Raw genomic sequence first — 22,399 nt, forward strand, 5'->3', positions numbered from 1 at the left:
TACTTTTTAGAAAACCAGTCTCTTTATTATTAGCAAGGATTTCAGAACAACAGAGATCTCCCTGTGACTGTACACGACGACCAACTGTTCCTAGGGGTAGGGGGTTGGGTGGTACAGGTGAACAGTGCCAGACAGGTTAAAGGATTAAAATTCTAGGGTTTTCGTCATGGGTTTTTAGACATTTTTAACTGCTACCAAGAGAGGTGGCTAGAGAAATTCTGGTTCAGTAAGATTGTATAATGTAACCACACGGGCAGCCCTGGTGGCGTAGCGGTTTAGCGCCGCCTGCAGCCCAGGGCGTGATCCTGGAGACCCGGGATCGAGTCCCACCGTCGGGCTCCCTGCATGGAGCCTGCTTCTCCCTCTGCCTGTGTCTCTGCCTCTGTCTCTATGAATAAATAAATAAAATCTTAAAAAAAAAAAAAGGTAACCATACAACCAAGAAAGGTTTTAGTTCAATGCTTAAATTTACGTATCCACAAACCCGTGCTGCCTATACTTAGAAATTAGCGACAAATCTGTTTATCACTGTCCCAGGCCCTCCAGAGGAACAATAGATACCAAGAACTGGGAACCTGGGGAACGTGACTCCTAGACCCCTCCCACTCCCTCAGGGTCACCACAGCAGCCCTCCTTTGGTGTCCGTTCATCTCAACATCCTCTTTGCATTAACATCCTGTGGTTTCACAGAAGGTGTCACACTTCATCACTCCCGATTGAAGTCTGCTCAAAACGGCCATTCCTGTGGTCGTCTTTGCAGAGCTGTGATTCCCTCAGCACTTGTTTCTAGAGCATTCGTGTCCCCCACCCCCAATCATTCCAGGGCAAAATAACAAGTATAGTGAAGTTTACACTGTTTCAAGGTTTCTCATTAGGTGGTGACCTCAGCCTGGTGCGTTCTCTGGCCCTGTGTTTGCATTTCCCAAAATGCACTAGCAGGTGTCCAATAACACCTCTGACGAAAGTGCAATATGTATGAAAATCTCAAAAATATGCAAACACAAACCACACTAGATATACTTTTAGCTTATCCAATACTTATCTCAATATGAAGCACAAATAATTACATATTTAGTTTGCTTCAGGATGCTGGACCGTTTGCCCATTATTAAACTGAATCAGGCACACAAACATCTCCCAAGAACTTTGTACATGTTCAAGTATTACAAAAAAACTAAATATTCCACTTTCAAATTTTAAGAACACTTTGGAAGAACAAGCGTGTAATTCTTTCAATAAAATTTAAGCCAGAACCTAATTTATGTGCTTCAAGAAATTCTTTCATAATTTTTTATTGGTTCTTCTGAGGATCAGTACAGACATTTCAATTTGTACACAATTCTTAACGTACGTACCGAAAATCTAAAAAATCATGTAGTTGTGATCCTTTTCTAAAAATTATTCCAGTGACCTTCCAGCTTAAAATTTGGAGGCAAATTTTCCTTAACAGTATATCAGGTACCAATATCTTCAAATGCTGATACACTGTTACTTTGTTAAGTCCCATTAATTCACAATTTAATATCATATACACTACATATTCAAATTTTCAGTCTTGCACAGCACATTAACAGTTACTAGAAAAACTGGACTACCACAACCAAGATGTTACAGAGTGCACAAGAATTCTGACAAGGAGAGCCAAGATCTAGGAGTGGTTTTCTTTAGGAAACAATTCTACCAAAAACAACATGGGAATAGAAGAAATTTAAAATGTTCAAGACATATTAAATGCACGACTGACTCCAAATTGCCATTTAGTATGCTTGGTATTATAGGATATAAAAACTACCCCGTCTATGGAATGTTGAGCTGACACCCAAGACAATCAAAGCCTCCCACATTCAATATCCCACTATTTTCTGGTTGTACCAAAAAATAAACAACCAGCAAATGATTTCACCTCTTAAAAAAAAGCATTTACACTTAAAAAATGGGATGAGGTGGGATTCCCTCCTTCTTAAAAATGTTTCTAGAGCTACTAAAAAACTTGCATTTACAAAATAGTTGATAAAAATATTCCTCTGGATTGTACAAGAAGGGAGACAGGGACCACTGATAAGACATGGTATATGGTATTAATCAGACTTGGCTTCTTTCTCTCCTGCTTCATCAGAGGCTGGACTCTGCAAACGAAAGGAAAAATAATGATCAAATATTTGATTTCTGTAGGACTGTTATGATCTTTGAGGTCTTTAACATTTAATACAACATATAATCATATATAATATATAATATATATTAATTATATAATTACATATAGATAATTATAATTATATATGTAGATAATTATATATAATTATCAGGTCTTGAAAATACAGTTAATCCTCATTATATGTAGATTTCACATTCGTAAATTTGCCTCTTGACTAAAACTTATTCGTAATGCCAGAATCAATACTCATGGCACTTTCATGGACTTAAAACATTTTTTGAGTTGCCCAACATGCACACTCCCATTCCCAGCTGGGGTGGTTGTTTCCGGTCTAAACTAGTGCCTTTTTTGCAGTTTACGTAGTGCCACACATTTCATTTTGTGTGTTTCTTGATACTGACTAGACAAGTATAATACTGTCTACTACAGCTAAGCACAAGAAGGTTGTGGTGTACCTAAAGGAGAAAATACACATGTTGGATAGATTCATTTAGGCAGGACTTACAGTGCTGTTTCTGTTAGCGCTGAGGTCAGTGCTAATGCATTAATAGCATGTATTCAACAAAAACACCTAAAATAAGGTTAGGTCTCTATGGGTTGATAGAAATGTGCTCAGGGTGCTGCAAAAATCTAACCCTGTATTTCCTCCATGTGCCACTATTCAGTATTCAACCTCCTAGAGCACAACCACTATGAATAACAAGAGTAGTGTGATTAACATGTATTACAAGGTCAAATTCTTCCCTTATAACTAGATTAGTAATCTCATCTTAACATCACATAATATTTGATGTGTGGTTAGAACTACCAATTAAAAATAAATTGTGATTAAATTCCACAAATTAGAAATACGTATTTGGTTAAGACTGATCTTTAAATACAAAAGTTTTTAAGATACCCCGAATTATTTTTCTAGGTTCAACCAATATAACATTTTTTAAAAAGAAAGCTTGGCTTAAGAAAAATCATTTATCAAAACCTGTAGCCTACTTAAGAAAAAACTCTCTACGACTTAAAATGATACACATAAGGACACCAGGTCTTTTTATTTGCTTGATCTAAGCTATTATTTAGTCTTAACACAAGTAGTCATTTTCAAGAAAAACGGACTTTTTAAAAAAAGATTTGAAAGAGAAAAAGACCATGAATAACAGGGGCATAGGGAGCCTGACATGGGCTCCATCCCACAACCCTGGGATATGACCAGTGCTGAAGGAAGATGCTTAACCCAGAGTCACTCAAGAGCCCCAAGAAAAATGGGACTCTTTATCAGAAATGAAGTGGGAAAAATGTGTTAAATGAGGAATGGATTCAAAACATTTCTGAAGCACTATCCAGAAAATAAAAGCACTGAAGCACTATCCAGAAAATAAAAGCAAGATTACAACAGTTCTATAGATTTTTTTTTTGGGGGGGTGGGAGCAAGCAGGCCTAGGATATTTGTTTAAACAGTCTTAAGGTTATGTGAAAGTATTACACCATTAGTAAATTAAATCCTTTTAAAAACTCACATTAGTAATTATAGTAATGAACCCTGTATATAACATATATAGTGAATCTGTTAGTGGTGAAATTCCGAGCATATTAAAATTTCTTGCTCACTCGTTTAAAAAAGAAGCCCTCTACATATATATTTTCAAGTATGATCTCATTCATAAAAAACACCTATTCACTTGGGAGTTACTGTACCCAGCTTTGCTAATATTCTGACAAAGACTCTATTATTTGCTTCAGAAAAATATATAACTTATTATCTACTGTTCAGAGTCCAAATGAACACACACTTCTGACCTCCTCGTTCTTGGTTTCTCCGTTTTCTGCAGGTAAGTCTTCTTTCGTTTCTTGGTTAGCCACTTCAGCCTGTTTTCCCTTTGCTCCCCTTTTCCCCTTTGTTTGCACTTTTTTGTCTGAAGATTTATCCTAGGATACAGCAAGAGTGTATTTTAAGTATAAACCTGGCACTTACGCACTTGCTATAGCACAGTATGCCCAACAACTGCAGTGTTAATGCTGGGTTGCACAGCACATCTCTTACAGAAGACACGTGAAAGTCCACCTGCACCAGTCAGGACCACAGTGTATGCCCAGAACTGTACCCGTACTCTCTCATCAAGCCTCGTTAGACTTACCTTGAGAAAACCTGAAGCCTGAGCTACACTCCTCCACCTGCTCAATCCTCCCCTATTCTCCCGAGTTCCACATAACTGAACCAACGAGGGGAAGAACAGTGTAACCCTACCCATCCCCAAAGTTCTTTAAAGCTTGAATAATCATCAAATTGTCAAATGATCACTGTCCTGACAAGACATTCACCCTCACAGTAAGACCATTCACCTGAAAACAGCACCATGTTGTACAGTCAGGCCGACTATCCTGCTACAGCTAATCCCTTGGTATCATGTAATGAGTAGCTAAAAGGATCAATTTTGAGTTTATGGTTTTCATTTACATGTTGGAAGAATCTGAAAAGCACACATTAGTATAAGGATAACGTTCTTAACTTAAGCCACCATTAAGCAACATAAAACTGTTTTTGGATACCACTCATCAACAGAGAAGAAGTTTAAACATTCAACACTTATACCCTGTGAATAAAGAATGTACCAACAGCTAAACTCACTTAGATCACCAGTGAGTTGTATCGAAGACCCCTATCAGTACTGACCAATATTTGTTAAAAAGCCACAAAGATGCAGGTAGATCTCACAACTTCAATGCTAATAACAGTGGGGAAAAAAAACAGCGTCATGTATTCAGAACCAAAGATGGCATTCCATGTGTAAAACAACAGGACAGCTGCTGAGAGCACACCATCTTTAGAATGAACTGTTAAGTTATTTCTTAGTGAGCTCAATGCCCAAAGTGGAGCTCAAATTCACAACCCTGAGACCAAGGGTTGCAGGCTGTACCCAGAGCCAGCCGGGGGCCCCAGGATAAACTATCCATTACGAAAACAAACATATTGGGATAGCACTCCTCACAATGGTACCACAAAGTGTCACAATCACCTCTGTGATTAAAAGCTATTCTTCTATAATCTGATTTCTTTAGACTTACTAATTTTGTAACCACTATGGCAATAGTATAAAAATGTAAACACTTAGAAGTGGAAATAAAATACGCAATAATCTGCGCTGAGATAATACTGCTTTTTAACTAAGAGCAGGATAAAAAAAAAATCAGTATTTTCCTTAGCTAGGTTTCAATCCTCAAAATATTTCTAAAAAAAATTCTACAAGTCACAGTCTCACAGTGGTATGCATATACTTTTAAAATACTGTGCCAATGTTCTAATCAATTCATCAAAAATTTAACTTCCATTAAGGTTTTGTTTTAAGATTTTTTTATTTATTTATTCATAGAGACAAAGAGAGAGGGGCGCAGAGACACAGGCAGAGGGAGAAGCAGGCTCCATGCACCGGGAGCCCAACGTAGGACTCGATCCCGGGTCTCCAGGATCACGCCCTGGGCTGGAGGCGGCTAAACCGCTGCGCCACCAGGGCTGCCCACCTTCCATTAAGGTTTTAAACGGGATCAATCAAGAATTACAGAAACTCAAGTTAAACAAAGCCCCCCAACTCCACATTTTTCCTTTGGCAACATGGAGTTGACATATTTGTTCCTTGGGGAACAAGGACACAAAGACTCACCTGTCTGCCTCAGAGAAAGAAATGTGTTCATTACACCTGATGTCCTAATACCAACTGAGAGTAAAGTTTGAATATTTTCATTAAAAGTTTTGGTGGCAAATCAAAATATAGGAAAGGGTAAATAAGGAAGAAAAATTTAAGTGGGAAATGGGCATAGTACTACCACCAATTGGTTTATTAAAAAAAAAAAAAAAAAAAAATTCCAAAGACGAGTAATAATAATACATAGTTCATTCCATCCTTAGGCAACAAGATCGGCTTGCTTGTTATGTTCTGGGCCTTCAAGAAAAGTTCCTGTTTTACTTAACTTTTTACAGAGAATTATGGTTTTATCTTCTGTCGTGAGAAACATTAAGTTAACACACTATGCTTATACTTGTTTGGAATATTTAGAAAAAAAAAAACTTTCAAAAAAAAAGAAAAAAAACTTTCTACTGGAAAAAAGGAAAGTTGGGAGACTTTTTTTTTTTATGATAGAGAGAGAAAGAGAGAGAAAGAGAGAGGCAGAGACACAGGCAGAGGGAGAAGCAGGCTCCATGCACTGGGAGCCCGACGCGGGATTCGATCCCGGGTCTCCAGGATTGCTCCCTGGGCCAAAGGCAGGCGCCAAACCACTGCGCCACCAAGGGATCCCCAAAGTTGGGAGACTTAACACAACTTTCTGTTCACCGTTTAAATAATTGGAAACAAAACCTTTGATGGTGCAGTGCTAGGCTACCAGCAGTACTTTTAGAAAGGGGGCTTACCACCACCCCCAAGGGGGTCTAACTCCTCACAAGCTCTGAGCGCACAGAGATTAATCACACCATGAATTCCCCGGGACCACGACAGCTTCGCAGAGGGTGGCTTCACGGTCACACCCAAAATCAAAGTTACCAAGATTTACATAGGCTGTGCTTCCCTAACTTAAGTTTTCAGACCTTACAGACCCACAAGAACAATTCATTCCGAAGACCCTGGGTGCGAACCAGGCCATCACGAGCCTATCCCAGGGAGACCCCTCTAACAACGGGGGTCTAGAGTCAGCTCCGAGTTTGCTCGGGTAAACCGTGGCGTGTGCTCCTCCATCCACAGTTACGGAACCTCACCGGCGCCATCACGTGCCGGGCGCACCCAGGTGTTCGCACCCACACACCGGTGGCCCTGCACCCGGGCTGGAGCCCTTGGCCGCAAGGACCTGCACTTTCCCTTTCTCCGGGTCTCCACCGTGGCTGAGCCCCGACCACGATGCGCACCCGCACGAAGGGATTTCCCTCCTCGGCTGCACTTGCTGGCACCTCCGGGTGTCTCAAGTCTTCCAAACTCTGCAGCGCAATGACCGTGACATATTATATTCCCACAAAACACCAGAACGACCATGACCTTTTTTTTTTTTCTTCTTTTTTTTGGACCCAGGCCTGAAAACAAAACAAAACAAAACAAAACAAAAAGGCCGGCCAGGGCTCCTACTCTAAAATATGAAACTCCAGTAGGGAACACAGGAAGGGACCTCCGCAAATCTGGTTGCGACTTCCAGAGTCACACAGTCCGGGGGTCGCTAACCGAGTCCCAAGACCTCAGCCGCCGGGGACGGCTCGTTAGTTAAGAAATAAGGCGTCGGGAGGCGCCGCAGCGCTCAGAAGTTGGGAGCCTACCTTTCCCGCCGCCTTTTTTGGCTTCGTTTCCACTTTTGCGGGAGCAGGTTTCTGAAAGGCAAAGGCGGCACTGAGTGTCTTCACCGGGCACGACCCCACGGAAAAGACCCGGTTGCGGGGCTCGCTCTACTTACAGCGGACAACCTCGCCGACCTCCTCTTGGGCTTCAGGGGAGAAAAGGAAAAGGACACGCAGTGAGGGGGCGAAGCGCCACGGGGACCCTCCCGGGGCAGGGGCGCGGGCTCTTACCTCCTCCTTGGCCGCGCCCTCGGCCGAGCTGACCTGCGGGAGCAAGCACACGCGCGAGTGGGGCGCAGCCCGCCAGCCCAAGCGCCCGCCCGCCCCCGCGCCCCGCGCCCGCCAGAACAATGCCCGGCCGCGTGACGTCAGCGGCTTCCCGCCGCCGCGTTCGAATCTCCCACCCGGCTCCTCAGCCGCCGAACGTTCCAGAACGCCGCGCCCGGGCCGCCGCCGCCGCCGCCGCCGCCGCGCACGCACAGCGCGAGGGCCCCGCCCGCCCTCCGGCCGCCGGGCCCCTGCCGCCCGTCAGGCCCTGCGCCGCCCTGAACCGCCCTGGGCGCGGCGGGACCCGGGCCTCGCGCGGGCGGCCGGCGCTCACCTTCCTCTTGGGCATCGTGGCGGCGGGGCGGGCGCGTGCCGGGTGCCTGCGGGCCGCCGCGCGCCGAGAGCCTCCGCGAAGCTGGGCTGCCTGGGCCGCTGACGCTCCTCCCGCCGCCCGAGCTGCTGCGACCCGCGGCGGGGGCGGTGGGAGAACCGGATGGAACCGGATTGGGAGCCCGCCCCCTCCTCCCCCCGCGTCCCCCGGCCGCGGGCTCCCCCTCCCCCCGGCCGGGCCGCCCCCCGCCCCCGCCCCCGCCCCCGCCCATTGGCTGTGGGGGCCCAGCGCGCCGCGGCCCGCGCCCCGAATAGGTGAGGCGGCCCGTCACTCGACCACGGCGCCCCGCCCCCGCGCCCGGCGCCCCCACCCCCGCCCGCCGTCTCGCGGGGCCCCAGACCCAGGCGAGGGGGGCGGGGCCCCAGAGGCCGCGCTCACCTCACCGTAGTTTGTTTGAAGCCGAGCCGCAAAGTGCGGTCTGCGCGCCGATTGGCGGAGGCCCGCCACGTGACCGCCCGGCGGCTCCGCCCACAAGCTCCCCGGTTACCTGGGCGCCCCGCGAGCCTCCGGGACCCGGCCCCGGCCCCTCTAGGGTGAGCTGCGGCGCGACGTTAGAGGTGGTCTGTTAGGCCGGGAGGAGACACACAATGGACTCGAGTACGAGCCAGTTGCTCCCTCCTCGGCTGGCAGGAAAGGCCGTCGGTGGGCCCCGGCTTCGCAGGCCTCCGGGAAGCGGGTCCTAGTGCGCAGGCGCCGGAGGGGAGGTCGTGGGAAGGAAAGACGGCGCGCGGGCTCGGCGCCGGTGCCACTGCGCAGGCGCGGGCTTTGCGACGTTTGGGGCCTCGGGCTCCGCTGCCGGCTTGCCCTGGGTCGCCCCCCGGAGACCCCGGAGACCCCGGAGGCCCCGGGGCTGGCGAGCTCGCGCCCAAGCGAAGCGGGAAGGACGCTCACCCGCTCCAGCCCGTTTTTAACCAGTTGCTCACTTAAGCACGTTTTTAAGGAAAATGCATCAGGCGGGGGGAGAGGGGGGTGGAGCGGGGGTGGGGGGGAGGAAGGGTCGGGACCTGGGGTCTGAGCCGGGGTCCCCGGAGCCACGGAGGTCGCATGTTACAAGGACGAATCGTGCGGGCTTGCAAGTTGATAATCAACATTGTCGGCTGGAATTCTTGGAAAGAAGGAAACGTAGAAATACTGTGCGTCCAAAAGACCGGAAACAGGAGCTGTGCCTCATTTAGAGAGGTCGGGTAAACTGAGGCCCCTTCTCATGATGCAAGAGTGAGCTGCCACAGAGAGCGGTGAGGCCGCTCTTGAATGAGGAAGGGAATTTTGAAAACCACTGGACTATGCACCTCCTTTTTTGATGATTTACTTATTTATTCGTGAGAGGCGCAGAGGGAGAAGCAGGCTCCATGCAGGGAGCCTGATGCAGGACTGGATCCCAGGACCCTGTGGTCAGGCCCTGAGCCAAAGGCAGATGCTCAACCGCTGAGCCACTCGGGTTGCCCAGGTTCAGTGATTTTCACCGCTGCTCCTTCTGTTCCTATTCTCCACCAGGCGTGGCACCCTGATGTTCTCGAGGGGGCCTTGGCACCTGCTGTTCCCTCTGCCTCAGACCAGCATGGCTCTCTTCTTCATTCGGGTCTTTGCACAAAATTGATCCTCTCAACCAGACCTATCCTGCCCTTTCAGTTGAAATTGCAACCCCCGCATCTCTGTTCTCTGCCTAGTTTTCTACATGGTGCCTGCTGAATATAGAAGTATTGAGTATAACGTTATACATTCATTGGGTAACTCAGGAAGAATTCACAAGAAAGTGGTTGCTTCTGTGGAGAACAACTGGGAGCAGGGTAAGGTGGAAATGTATCCTTTTCTCTTTATTTCCCCAGTCCTATCTGCATTACAAAAAACAGACAAACCGAAAACCCATCAGAGAGTAACTGAGTTAGTTTGTGGCACAAACATGCACTGAGCACCTGCCCCTGTGCCAGGCATTATGTTAGGCCCTGGAGTAGAGAGACAGCAGCCAGGACATGTATGGTGAGGACTCTGGGTGGTGGTTTAGAGAAGAGACAGGACACCCAAGTCCTAGCAAGGGAAAGGGGAAGCCACAGGGGGTGGGGCAGTGGGGGGACAGCAGAGATCAGGGCATGCAGACGTCCTAGAATGTGACAGTCCTTCAGGGCCTGCTAAGTGGCAGTGATGGACACATGAAGAATGCACAGTGAAAATGAGAGAAAACAGGCAAAGAGAAAGGCAACCTGTTGGAAGCCTTTGATGCCAGGCTAAAGAGTTTGGCCATTCTCCAAGGAGACATTGCAAAGTCTTAAGAAGGGAATGACAGGCTAAGATCTGAACACAAATTTCTCCCATGAGAATTAAAGATGGAGTAGACCATAGGTGGCCTACAGATGTTTGCTTGGGACCAGATTGTTTTTATTTAGTTAGTTTTTTTAGATTTTATTTATTCACGAGACACAGAGAAGCAGAGACATAGGTAGAGGGAGAAGCAGGCTCCCTGTGGGGAGCCTGATGTAGGACTGGATCCCAGGACCCTGGGATCACGACCTGAGCCATAGGGAGATGCTCAACCACTAAGCCACCCAGGTGCCCCCCAGATTATTTGTTTAATTGGCCAACATAAGCATATGAAGCGACCGGAACTCAATAGGAAAACCACTTGGCGTTATCTTTTAAAGGTAAGCAAACAATCTATGATTCAGTAATTCACTCTTAGAAATATATCCAACAAAATTGCTTACATCTGTTCTCCAGGAGACACAAAGTGGAGTATTCGTAGCTAACCTATTTTCATAGGCCCAACCAGCGGCAGCTTAAATGCCCATCAGCAGGAGAGTGGATGAATGAGTGGAAGACTATCAGCCATGACAAAGAGCTCTCTGCAATTACACCCAGCAAGTGGATGAATCTCATAAACACTACGTTGAAAGCCAAGATGCTAAATCCAAAAGAATACATAGTGTGATTCCATTCATATAATGTACAAAGGCAGGCAAATGTAGTCTATTAGAAGTCAGGGTATTAGTGCCTCTTTGAGTGTGGGATGGGGAGCTAGTGACTGGATGAGAAAGACTTCAGGGGGCTGGTCATGTTTTCTATTTCTTGATCTGGATGTTGATTGCACTGTTTATCAATATTTTTAAGAATTTTTTTTTATTTATTAGCACTTGTAAGATTCCTCCTCTTTACTGCTAAATTGTATTCCACTGTATAGATGTACCAAACAGTTATACATCAATTCCCTATTATTTGCTTTCAAATAGTGTCCAGTTTTTTGCTCCTACAAAGGATGCTACAACATATAACCATGTACGTGTATGTGCTTTTCCTATAAAACCAGGAAGCTGGTCCCACTTGTTGCTAAACCTAAACACACACCCAATACAGGCACTAAAACTAGGCAGTGCTTGATCAAAGTGGGAATCTGTGCTAGATGTTCCAGAATGTTGGATCGGCACATGAAAACATTTTTAAAATTACTTAAGAATTCTTAGCATCTTTGCATAGTGGTGGTATCCTCACCACCACTCCACTCAGAGATCCGCATGTCCCACTTTGGAAAATCATGCACTGACACAGTCTGGTTGATGATACAGAGGTGGCTGAGGATTTCTAGAGAGGAGAAATCTGAGCGTAATCTAGGGCAGAACTGCTGGTGATGTCAGGGTTCTGAGGGAAATTGAGAGGGTGAAATCAATAACAGCGAGAAATTTCTTGCCCTGTCTCGGGTGTCTCAGGTACTGGGGATGTAGCTATGAACACAAGGGTCAAGCCTCCCTGTCCTCATGGGGCTCATTCTAGTGGGAATACGATAAATAAGTAAACAAGATCCTTTCATATAGCGATAGTGCCTTGAAGGAAGAAAAAAATGTCACAATAGAGAGCATGCTGGGGCTGCTGTCAATAGGATAGTCAGGGAGGGCCTCTGAGGAGAGAAGTGAAAGGTTAAGATGTCTTGAGCCTTTGGTGGCTCTGATGGAGAAGGCTTCTGGACAGAGGAAACAGCTAGTACAAAGGTCCTGAGATAGGATCAGCCTTGGTGTGTTTGAAGAAGGGAAATGTGGTTAGAGAAGGAAGCACTGTCGGGTACGTGTAAGGCAGTGAGGAAGCAATGAAGGGGGGCTGAGGTCATTGGTCTGCTCTCCCAAGTGGAGCTGAGGTCAGGCTGAGAGGCTGATACATGAGGTCAGTTGTTGCCAGAAGGAAGACCTAGGAGACTGGATGAGACCTTGTAAAGCAGTCTAGCTAAGGAATGTTGGCTCTGGGGAAGGAGATCCGTGGAAGGAGGGATTTGGGATATCTTTTGGTGGAAGGATCTGACAGGACGACCTCTGTGCTGAATGAGTCGGCTAGAAATGCCAGAACACAGCCCTAAGATGACCCATGGTTGTTGAAGTCACCATGCACTGCATGTTTCTAGCCTGTTTGCAAACTTTATGGATTCGTGACTATATAAATAATTATGATTAGCTAATTTACTTGGAATTCTTGTTATTATGAGTCTCCTGTTCGGCAGTCCATAGTACTGATTGGTATTTTGGAAAGAACATTAAGCCACCTAGAAAGTGGTCATGTTATTTATTCTTCTCTGCTCACAGGTGAATCTTAACTTTTCCAAACATGGAAAGGAAGCATCTTAGTCTGTGCCGGCTGCTGTAACAAAATACCACAGACTGGTGGCTTATAAACAACAGACATTTATTTCTCTCAGTTCTGGAGGCTGGGAAGTCCGAGATCTAGGCAGTGGTAGTTTTGATGTTTTGTGAGAACCTATTTCCTGGTTCATAGATGGCTGTCTTCTTGCTGTGTCCTCAGCTTGGAAGAAAGGGGAAAGCAGATCTCTGGGGTCTTTTTATTTTTTATTTTTTAAAATTTTGTAATAAAGATTTTATTTATTCATGAGAGACACGGAGAGAGGCAGAGACATAGAGGAAGAAGCAGGGTCCTCGCAGGAAGCCCGATATGGGACTCGATCCCCGGAGTATGGGATCACTCCCTGAGCCAAAGGCAGATGCTCAACCACTGAGCCACCCAGGCATCCCTCTGGGGTCTTTTTAAAAGGGAACTGATCCCATTCACAAGGGCTCCCCCTCACCCCTCCCGACCTAGTCAGGTCCCAAAGGCCCTTCCCTCCAGGTACCATCCCAATAGGGATTAGGTTCAACATTTGAATTTTGGAAGAGCACTTTCAGCTCAGGAACACTCTGCATCTCTTCCAGATCACTCAGTTTCTGTGGCTTCCAAAGAGAATCACCCTCTCAAGACGGGCAGCCACTTCATACTATTGGAGAATCGAGCAGAAATACTCCATTGTTAAGGGGCACTCACTCATTCTACCTGACTCGTGAGATCACACGAAAGAGTTCTGGTTTTTGAAGGCAGATGCAGTGATGTAAATGTGTTCAATTGACATGGTTTGAGGGATGCCTCATTTATAACTTACAGGAGGAAGCTGTTTCCTTTTGGTTAGACGTTGCCCCACATATGTGGTTTGGAGGGTTGACCAGAATAACAACTAAAAGCAGAAAAAAAGGTTTCTCTTAATGCTACTTTTACATTACATTTGACTCTGGAGCAACATGGGTTTGAACTGCACAGGTCCAGATTTTATTCGATACATACAGTAGAGTACTGTAAATGAATTTTGTCTTCCACATGATTTTTTTTTACATTTTTTTTTAATTTTTTTTTTTTTTTTTTTTTTTTTATGATAGTCACAGAGAGAGAGAGAGAGAGAGAGGCAGAGACACAGGCAGAGGGAGAAGCAGGCTCCATGCACCAGGAGCCCGACATGGGATTCGATCCCGGGTCTCCAGGATCGCGCCCTGGGCCAAAGGCAGGTGCCAAACCGCTGCGCCACCCAGGGATCCCCTTTTTTTACATTTTTTAATTTAAATTTAATTTGCCAACATGTGGGATGCCAGTGCTCATCCCATCAAGTGCCCTCCTCAGTTCCATATGGTTTTCTTAATAACATTTTTCTTTTCTCTAGCTTACTTTATTATAAGAATACAGTATATAATACTTTTTTTATTTTTTTAATTTTTTTAAATTTTTATTTATTTATGATAGTCACACAGAGAGAGAGAGAGAGGCAGAGACACAGGCAGAGGGAGAAGCAGGCTCCATGCACCGGGAGCCCGATGTGGGATTCGATCCCGGGTCTCCAGGATCGCGCCCTGGGCCAAAGGCAGGCGCTAAACCGCTGCGCCACCCAGGAATCCCCCAGTATATAATACATATACAAAATATGTGTTAATTGGCTCTTTACTGGTAAGGCTTTTGCAACAATAGGCTATTAGTAGTTAAGTTTTGGGGTCGTTAAATGTTATAAATGGATTTTCAGGCATATGGGAGTTGGTTTCCCTAACCCCAGTGTTGTTCAAGGGTCAATTGTAATTTTTTATTTATTTTTATTTTTCTGGGCAGCCCGGGTGGCTCAGCGGTTGAGCGTCTGCCTTCAGCCCAGGGCGTGATCCTGGAGACCCGGGATCGAGTTCCACGTCAGGCTCCCTGCATGGAGCCTGCTTCTCCCTCTGCCTGTGGCTCTGCCTCTCTCTCTGTGTGTGTCTCTCATGAATAAATAAATAAAATCTTTAATAAACAAAGATTTTTTTTCTGAGTCCTTTCTCAGAAGCATTATAACTTTTTAAACAGATTTTATTTATCTGACAGAGAAAGAAAGCACAAGTAGGGGGAGCAGCAGAGGGAGATGGGGAAGCAAGGAGCCTGCTGTAGGGCTTAATCCCAGGACTCTGCAGTCATGACTTGAGACAAATGCAGATGCCTAACCAACTTCAGCCACCTAGGCACTCTGTTCAGAAGCATTATAATTGACAAAAAGAGTTCACTTTGACATAATTTTCATTAAGGAAAAACCAAGATGAGAGGGAACCTAATATGACATTTCATTATAATCAAATAATATAAAATATTATTCCCATCTGAATGTCTTCTCATTTTCCTTTCCATTCAGAGAAACCAGATACAGCATTATTAGCAAAAATAGATGAGCCTGGCTCTTGACTCCATTTTCAATTTTTTACATTTCTATAAGTTTGGAGTTATTTTAGAATAAAAAAATTTGACAGCTCATGAAAGATTTATTTAGAGATACATTCTTCTGGACATTTTCCAAAGCCTGTGAAAATTTGAGAATCAAATAAAATTAACTGCACTAATAATAATAATAATATTATAAAACTACTCTATTTGTATGTTCAGAAGGGTGTAGCATAACAGAGACTTAAAACATTTAAAAACTTATTTGGGGGGATCCCTGGGTGGCGCAGCGGTTTGGCGCCTGCCTTTGGCCCAGGGCGCGATCCTGGAGACCTGGGATTGAATCCCACGTCGGGCTCCCGGTGCATGGAGCCTGCTTCTCCCTCTGCCTGTGTCTCTGCCCCTCTCTCTCTCTCTCTCTGTGACTATCATAAATAAATAAAAATTTATAAAAAAAAAAAACTTATTTGGGGATCCCTGGGTGGCTCAACAGTTTAGCGCCTGCTTTCGGCTCAGGGCCTGATCCTGGAGTCTGAGGATCAAGTCCCACGTCAGGCTCCCTGCATGGAGCCTGCTTTTCCCTCTGCCTATGTCTCTGCCTCTCTCTCTGTGTCTTTCACAAATAAATAAATAAAATCTTAAAAAAATACTTACTTGATTCTATCAGTATTTTTCTTAAATTGAAGTAAAATTCGCATAATATGCAATTAACTATTTTAAAGTGTACAATCCAGTGGCATTAGTACATTTACAGTGTCCAACAACTATCTAACAATACTAAACATGCTGCTTTTAAATATAATTTAACATTTGCATTTAAAATTTTTATATGGGGCAGCCCCAGTGGCTCAGCGGTTTAGCGCCACCTTCAGCCCAGGGCGTGATCCTGAGTCCTGGGATCGAGTCCCACGTCAGGCTCCCTGCATGGAGCCTGCTTCTCCCTCTGCCTGTGTCTCTGCCTCTCTCTCTCTCTCTCTCTGTCTCTCATGAATAAATAAGTAAAATCTTAAAAAAATAAAATAAAATTTTTATATGTGTTTTCTTTAACAAGTTAAAAAACACAGCAAAAAAACCCCACAGCAAATTAGCTCAGGTTATAAGCTGTTGCATTATAAGTTGTTACAATTTTCATTCTGATTATCTCCTCACACACATGTGGTTATGTGCACACACTCAAGACTGCTTGAATATTCAGCTATACTAAAATGCAGTTTACTAAGAGATCCTGATACTTCATTCATCATTAGGTATCTTGGATCCTAAAGTGGGCTGCCAACGTACAGAACACGTGCAGATTTCTGACAGCGAATGGGCACCATGAGGCTATGAAATTTGTGCATTTGAGGTCACTGCCTGTGCTTGGATTGTGCCAGTCACCAAAACAAACACCGCAGATTTAACTTAATTCATCTGAGTGTTGATATACCCCTAGTTCCCAATGGAAAGATTGTCAATTTGCTCTTTGATTCAACCCTGTGACTGCCACTACCACTGCCACCACCATCACCCACCCCCACCATCATCACTATTGTCACCATTATCATTATTACCACCACCACCACCACCAACATCATCATCACCATTACCATCATCACCACCACTACCACCATCACCACCATCACCATCACCATGAATATCATCATTTAGTAAAATCAAGTGGGCAAAGCTAGGAAAAGTTCAGTTTCCAGTAAATTGTGACTTCTCTTTGTTCATAGTGTTCTCACTATGTTGGAAATAGTTGAGGTATTTCACCTTGCATTTCAGTGCTGCCTTCTGGATGTGCCTGCCTCAAGATGAATCACCTTGCATTGGCAAGATGATCCCAAGTCACTCAAGTTCTGGGCACATCTCTAGCCACTGCTGACATTCCTTTGAATCTGTGGTAAAGATTTGGTTTCCATTAGAGAACTCGTTTCTCCAACCCCAGTCATGATCATGATTGGGTGAAAATTGACATAAAAGCCATGGATATAGGGCTTGCTAAACTCATTCTCTGAAGTCCTATGAGGAAGAAATGTCAGAGGCTCCAGGGCTAGTCCTTTTTTTTTTTTTTTTTAAGATTTTATTTATTTATTTATGAGACACACACACACAGAGGCAGAGACACAAAGGGAGAAGCAGGCCTCATGCAGGGAGCCCGATGTAGGACTGGATCCGGGACTCCAGGACCACGCCCTTAACCGCTGAGCCACCCAGGGATCCCAAGACTAGTCCTGAACAAGAAATAGTTTGATGAAAGGCCCCATTTGTTCTTTGAATGATGTTTGTATTTTTCTGTCCACCTTGCTCTGGATTGATACCCATTTATAATGCTATCCCAATCTTTACTTTCTACAGGCTGAATGCCTTTAAAAAAGAAAAGAATTTGATAGTCTAGTATGGTACTTGGATGGAGTTGGTAGCAGCTGTGAGTCACTGGATTCTTCTTTTTCCATTGCTGTACTTGACTCAGGTTTTGAATTAAGAAATGGGGTACTTCTGTATTCTCTGTTTCGTTTTAGACCTGCAAGACCTAATGTTGTGTAATGATTTAGTTCCCCTTTGTGAATTATATTCCCCGGAATGAACGGCGTCACTCTGTTCCTGAGTTGGTGAACAGCTTTAAGTATTTAAAGGAGACCATAACTGGGGCACCTGGGTGGCTCAGTTGGTTAAGCATCTGCCTTCAGTGCAGGTCATGATCCCAGGGTTCTGGAATCGAGCCTTGCTTTGGGCTCCCTGTTTGGTGTGGAGTCTGTTTGCTTCCCACTCTTCCTTTCCCTCTGCTCCTCTCCCCCTGCTTGTGTTCTTTCTCTCTGTGTGTCTCAGATAAATAAATAAAATCTTAAAAATAAAGTAGACCATAACCTTATTGGCTCTATGGGTTGTATTTCTCACTGTAATATTAATTCTAGCACTATTTTTCCCAAACATGTACTTCTGTCAATTAAATGGTTGTCCCTCCTTTTGCCTGAATTCACTACTACCTCATTGGTTTGTCTGACCACTCAACTTAGCGTGTAGAGCAACAGGTCTAGGACTTGCTTATTGATCCACCCTCAGTTCCATTGCTGATCTTCCTAAGGTTGGGAAGGATTCTTCTGCTGAATTTTGCTGTTTCAAACCACCTTTATTTTTTTTTTTTTTTAATTTTTATTTATTTATGATAGTCACACAGAGAGAGAGAGAGAGAGAGGCAGAGACATAGGCAGAAGGAGAAGCAGGCTCCATGCACCGGGAGCCCGACGTGGGATTCGATCCCGGGTCTCCAGGATCGCGCCCTGGGCCAAAGGCAGGCGCCAAACCGCTGCGCCACCCAGGGATCCCTCAAACCACCTTTAAATCTAGCCCTTGGAACGTTGTAAATATTGCCGATGAAATTCACCAAGTTTTGGTGTCTGTTTGCCTAGCCACAGGACTTGTTGATCTTTGATACTTATCTTTGGTATGATCGTCTCTGTTGGTATCTGACAGTAAGTCCATATCTTAACCAGGATTTCAAATCCAGTTATTTGCATGATTTATGCTGATTTACAGAAGAAGACCAACATTCGTCATTGGATCTGTTCCACTCACAGATCTCAAAGTTGTGGGGGTTTTTAAAAAAGATTTTATCTATTTATTCATAAGACAGAGAGAGAGAGGCAGAGACATAGGTAGAGGGAGAAGCAGGCTCCCTGTGGGAAGCCCAATGTGGGACTCAATCCCAGGACTCCGGGATCATACCCTGAGCCAAAGGCAGATACTCAACCACTGAGCCACCCGGGTCCCCCCAGATCTCAAAGTTTTTAACAATAAAATTGTCAATTGAACTTTCTTTAGGGATCTCTCAGTCTCTGGTAAATGTTCCTGCTTTTCCTATTTTCCAGTCAGGTGTGTCTCTTATCTAATAGCTATTGTGGTGCTTCTGATTATTTCTCTGGTGGTGCTTGGAACCTTATGGCGTCCCTCTAACATTTCAACACCAAGTTCATGAATAAGCTGATAAGAGGCTGCTTCTCTGTGGAGTTGCTCTTGTTGTCATCTTCATTTTCACAATGATATGGTCTTTATAGTAGCTAGAATATTGCCCCCCCCAAATGTCCACTGTTTAATCTCCAGAACCTGTGAATATGTTACCTTATGTGGCCAAAGGACTTGACATATGTAATAAAGTTAAAGATTTTTAAATGGTGGAGGGGAGATTATCCTGATTTATCCATCAAGATCCACTTCACTCAATAAGGAGGGTCAGGGTAGATGTGACAGTGGAAGCAGAGGTCAGAGTGGCATGATTGCTGGCTTAACCTGAACTATATATAGACTGGTTGATCTTGAGATGTCTTGGCCTTCATACTTCCTTTCCACATGTTGGTAGAATAATTCAGCCTTTAGTTGTTAGTGCTTTCTTTGAGAGCTTTCCAAATGAAGCAATAGGGGAGATCTGAGTCATTCAAATTGGGTTGTCTTTGAAGGCCAGGTACTGCTGGTCCTTTCCCACCACTGCTGTACAGTCAAGGACATTTTTCAATGTTTTGTTTTGTTTAAATTCTTGCCTTACCAGGAATCAGTGTTCCTACTCCTTGGGAGGATGCGGTAGTGAAGTGGGGTATAGTAGGGGTGGAGAACGGTGATGTCCTCTTCTTCTGCCTGAAAGGCAGACACTAGAAGGGAGGCAGGGAGGCAGGAGGAGATGCTATCATTTCATGAGATTGCTTCTCCCTCCTAATTTATCTATGTCTCTAGTGAGAAGAGGAGCCAGTAGCCTGGCTATGGCTTCGGATAGTCCAGCAGCAGGGAAAGGCAGAAAGATAAGCTCCAAGCCTGTCTTTTAGTTTGGTCAGTTCAGCCTCACCTACCAGCCAAGATGGCATTCCATGGAAAGAATTCTCTCTACCACTATTGAATACCTCATGTTTTCTTGAAGCAGAAATGTGCAGTGGTGAGAGAAAAACTCTCTTTAAGGGCCTGATATATAAGGGACATCAATTTAGATTTCTTTCTAGGTCAGCATGACTGTACACAAGCATTGTTCAAACCAGAAGCCTGATTTATGGCCCACCACCCAGGCATTGTACACGTGCTTTGTGAATGAGAAGCCTAAAGGAAAACCATCTTCTCCTTGAGATAGCGATCAATACTTGTATGCTTATATGCTAATCTACAATCTTTTGAACTTTTACAAGATGTAAAAAAAGTAAAACTGTTCGTTCTCCAGAGCACTTTCTTCCCTGTGAAGCGCCTGTTTCCTGGGCAGCTGCTCAGGAAACTTGGCTCAAATGAAACTCTTCTCTTTAAATTTTTAAAAACGTTTTGTGCATTTTGCATCACCCTTTCTTGGCATAGTGGGCAGGATATCAGAGCAGCTAGCCTGAGAAACACCTGGGGGTCCTCTGGGCCTCATGCTTGGTATCACCAGGGGCCTTTTGTGCCCCTTCAGCTTTTTATCCCCTCACAGGTGTATCTGGTGAGTTCTCCTAATGACCAGACATCTTAATTTAAGTTAACAGTCTTGACTTTTATTTAAGCTATTAAGGGTTACTGGTAATGTTCTGTAGGTGGGAATAATCTAGAGAGGTTGGAATTATGGGTAGGTTGTTTCAATTTGACATTATACTAATTGATGTTATTAATATAAAACTTGAGTAAATTTTCTAGCTAGAAATAAGAGAGACTGAATCACTCAGCTTTGAAGAAAAGGGACACTTGTCCCTTCTGGCCTAACAGCACTTTCAGGTGACGACGGAAGTGTGTGAGGGTATTCCTTGAGATGTGTAAGGGTTCCATAGGGATCATCTCCTGTTTCATAAAGTGATTGACACATCTGGGGACACACACATAAGGATTGATCATCCAGTGCTTCAAGTCTCACTCAATGGTCCTTTTTTTCTTTTTCTTTCTTTTTTTTTAAAGTAGGCTCCACACCCAGCATGAGCCCAACACGGGGCTTGAAATTACAACCCTGCCATCAAGACCTGAGCTGAGATCAAGAGTCAGATGCTTAACTGACTAAGCCACCCAGGTGCCCCCACCTCCTCAATGGTCTTAGAGCTCACTGGGGGAAACTGAGACACATAAGAGAGTGTATTATGGCTATTTGGAAGTGACACAAGCAGTACCCTCTTGATCCATCACACTCAATATCCTTAGATTTTGCTCAAGCCCTATTCCAAAATGAAAACCAAAATGGGTAGGGAATTGTGCTTTAAAAGCCAAAACAGGGATCCCTGGGTGGCGCAGCGGTTTGGCACCTGCCTTTGGCCCAGGGCGCGATCCTGGAGACCTGGGATCGAATCCCACATCAGGCTCCCGGTACATGGAGCCTGCTTCTCCCTCGGCCTATGTCTCTGCCTCTCTCTCTCTCTCTCTCTGTGACTATCATAAATAAATAAAAATTAAAAAAAAAAAAAAAAAGCCAAAACAGCTCCTAGAAAACCAACAACCACCCACAGGATCTTCAGCAGGCTATATGTACAAGACACACAGAGCCACTACTTGCAAGTGCTTACTTAAGGGGGAAACATTTTTTCTTTTCTTTTCTTTTTTTACAACATGGGTGTGACCTCATGACCCTGAGATTAAGACCCTTAGACCAAGACCTGAGCTGAGACCAAGAGTTGGACGCCCAGCTAGCTGCCTGAGCCACCCAGGTGCCCCAGTGGGAAAATTTAAGGATGATCTGAATCTCAGGTGGTCCAAATGCAATCCTTTTGATATATCTAAATTAGTTTTCTTTTCTTTTTAAGATACTATTTTAAGTAATCTCTACACCCAATGTGGGGCTCAAACTTACAACCCCTAAATCAAGAGTTGCATGCTCTACCAACTGAGCCAGCCAGGCACCCCCTATATTAGCTTTTTTTTTTTTTTGCATGCACAATTAGAGCAAGTGTGCTACAAGACTAAGCAATGAGAAAGTAGAAAGCTATTTGGTTGAATCAGTGAAGCCCTTGGCTTTTGGGAGGAACTTACACTCCAAGGTATTCTGGGCCTCATTTGGTTTATTTGTTGCTGTAGCTTTTGGCATCTTTGGACAAAACCAGCTAGGTTATATTGGAAAATGGGAAATGACTAATTCACAGGTCCATAAATTATAATGCTATCTTGCAGTTTGATTTGTTTTAATAAAAGGGAGATATTTGGAAATTGGGTCTATAATGTCCTCTCCACAGATATTAATGAAACAAAGGCTGGATTTTGTTTGCATCTTGTTTGTGTGTATATGTCCATGTGTGTTATAAATATGAGATATTTTTTCTACCTCTGGAGGGCATTGCTAAAATTAAGTTGCAAAAGAGTTCTATTTACTTGGCTTAAAGTCAAGTGCTTATAAGAATTAGACATTCTAAAACTTAGAAAGATAGAG

General features: G+C 44.5%; 2 protein-coding genes across 10 annotated transcripts in view; one reads left to right on the forward strand and one right to left on the reverse strand.

Moving 5' to 3' along the window:
* On the reverse strand, nt 1-8,278 carry HMGN1 (high mobility group nucleosome binding domain 1). 9 transcript variants are annotated; one of them, XM_049104729.1, is made up of 7 exons: nt 8,059-8,278; nt 7,689-7,721; nt 7,574-7,603; nt 7,440-7,490; nt 7,041-7,109; nt 3,940-4,075; nt 1-2,126 (listed from the first exon to the last, which is right to left on the reverse strand). In XM_049104729.1, the coding sequence occupies exons 1-7, from the start codon at nt 8,071-8,073 to the stop codon at nt 2,113-2,115; spliced, it is 348 nt and encodes a 115-aa protein (XP_048960686.1). In that variant the 5' UTR covers nt 8,074-8,278; the 3' UTR covers nt 1-2,112. The 9 variants fall into 9 exon arrangements, with proteins under 9 accessions (XP_048960686.1, XP_048960685.1, XP_035565321.1 ...); XM_049104728.1 differs by having other exon boundaries at nt 1,259-2,126; nt 3,947-4,075; nt 8,059-8,248; XM_035709428.2 differs by lacking the exon at nt 7,041-7,109 and having other exon boundaries at nt 1,259-2,126; nt 8,059-8,273.
* A 254-nt stretch (nt 8,279-8,532) lies between these two features.
* Nucleotides 8,533-22,399, forward strand: part of GET1 (guided entry of tail-anchored proteins factor 1) — a 36,937-nt gene continuing 23,070 nt past the window's right edge. The window contains exons 1-2 of the mRNA XM_035709426.2: nt 8,533-8,648; nt 9,610-9,902. The gene's annotated coding sequence lies outside the window, so the exon portion shown is untranslated. The remainder of the gene's footprint in view (nt 8,649-9,609; nt 9,903-22,399) is intronic.

The sequence above is a fragment of the Canis lupus genome, chromosome 31 (genome assembly GCF_003254725.2).
Source record: "Canis lupus dingo isolate Sandy chromosome 31, ASM325472v2, whole genome shotgun sequence".
NCBI classification, from domain to species: Eukaryota; Metazoa; Chordata; class Mammalia; order Carnivora; family Canidae; genus Canis; species Canis lupus.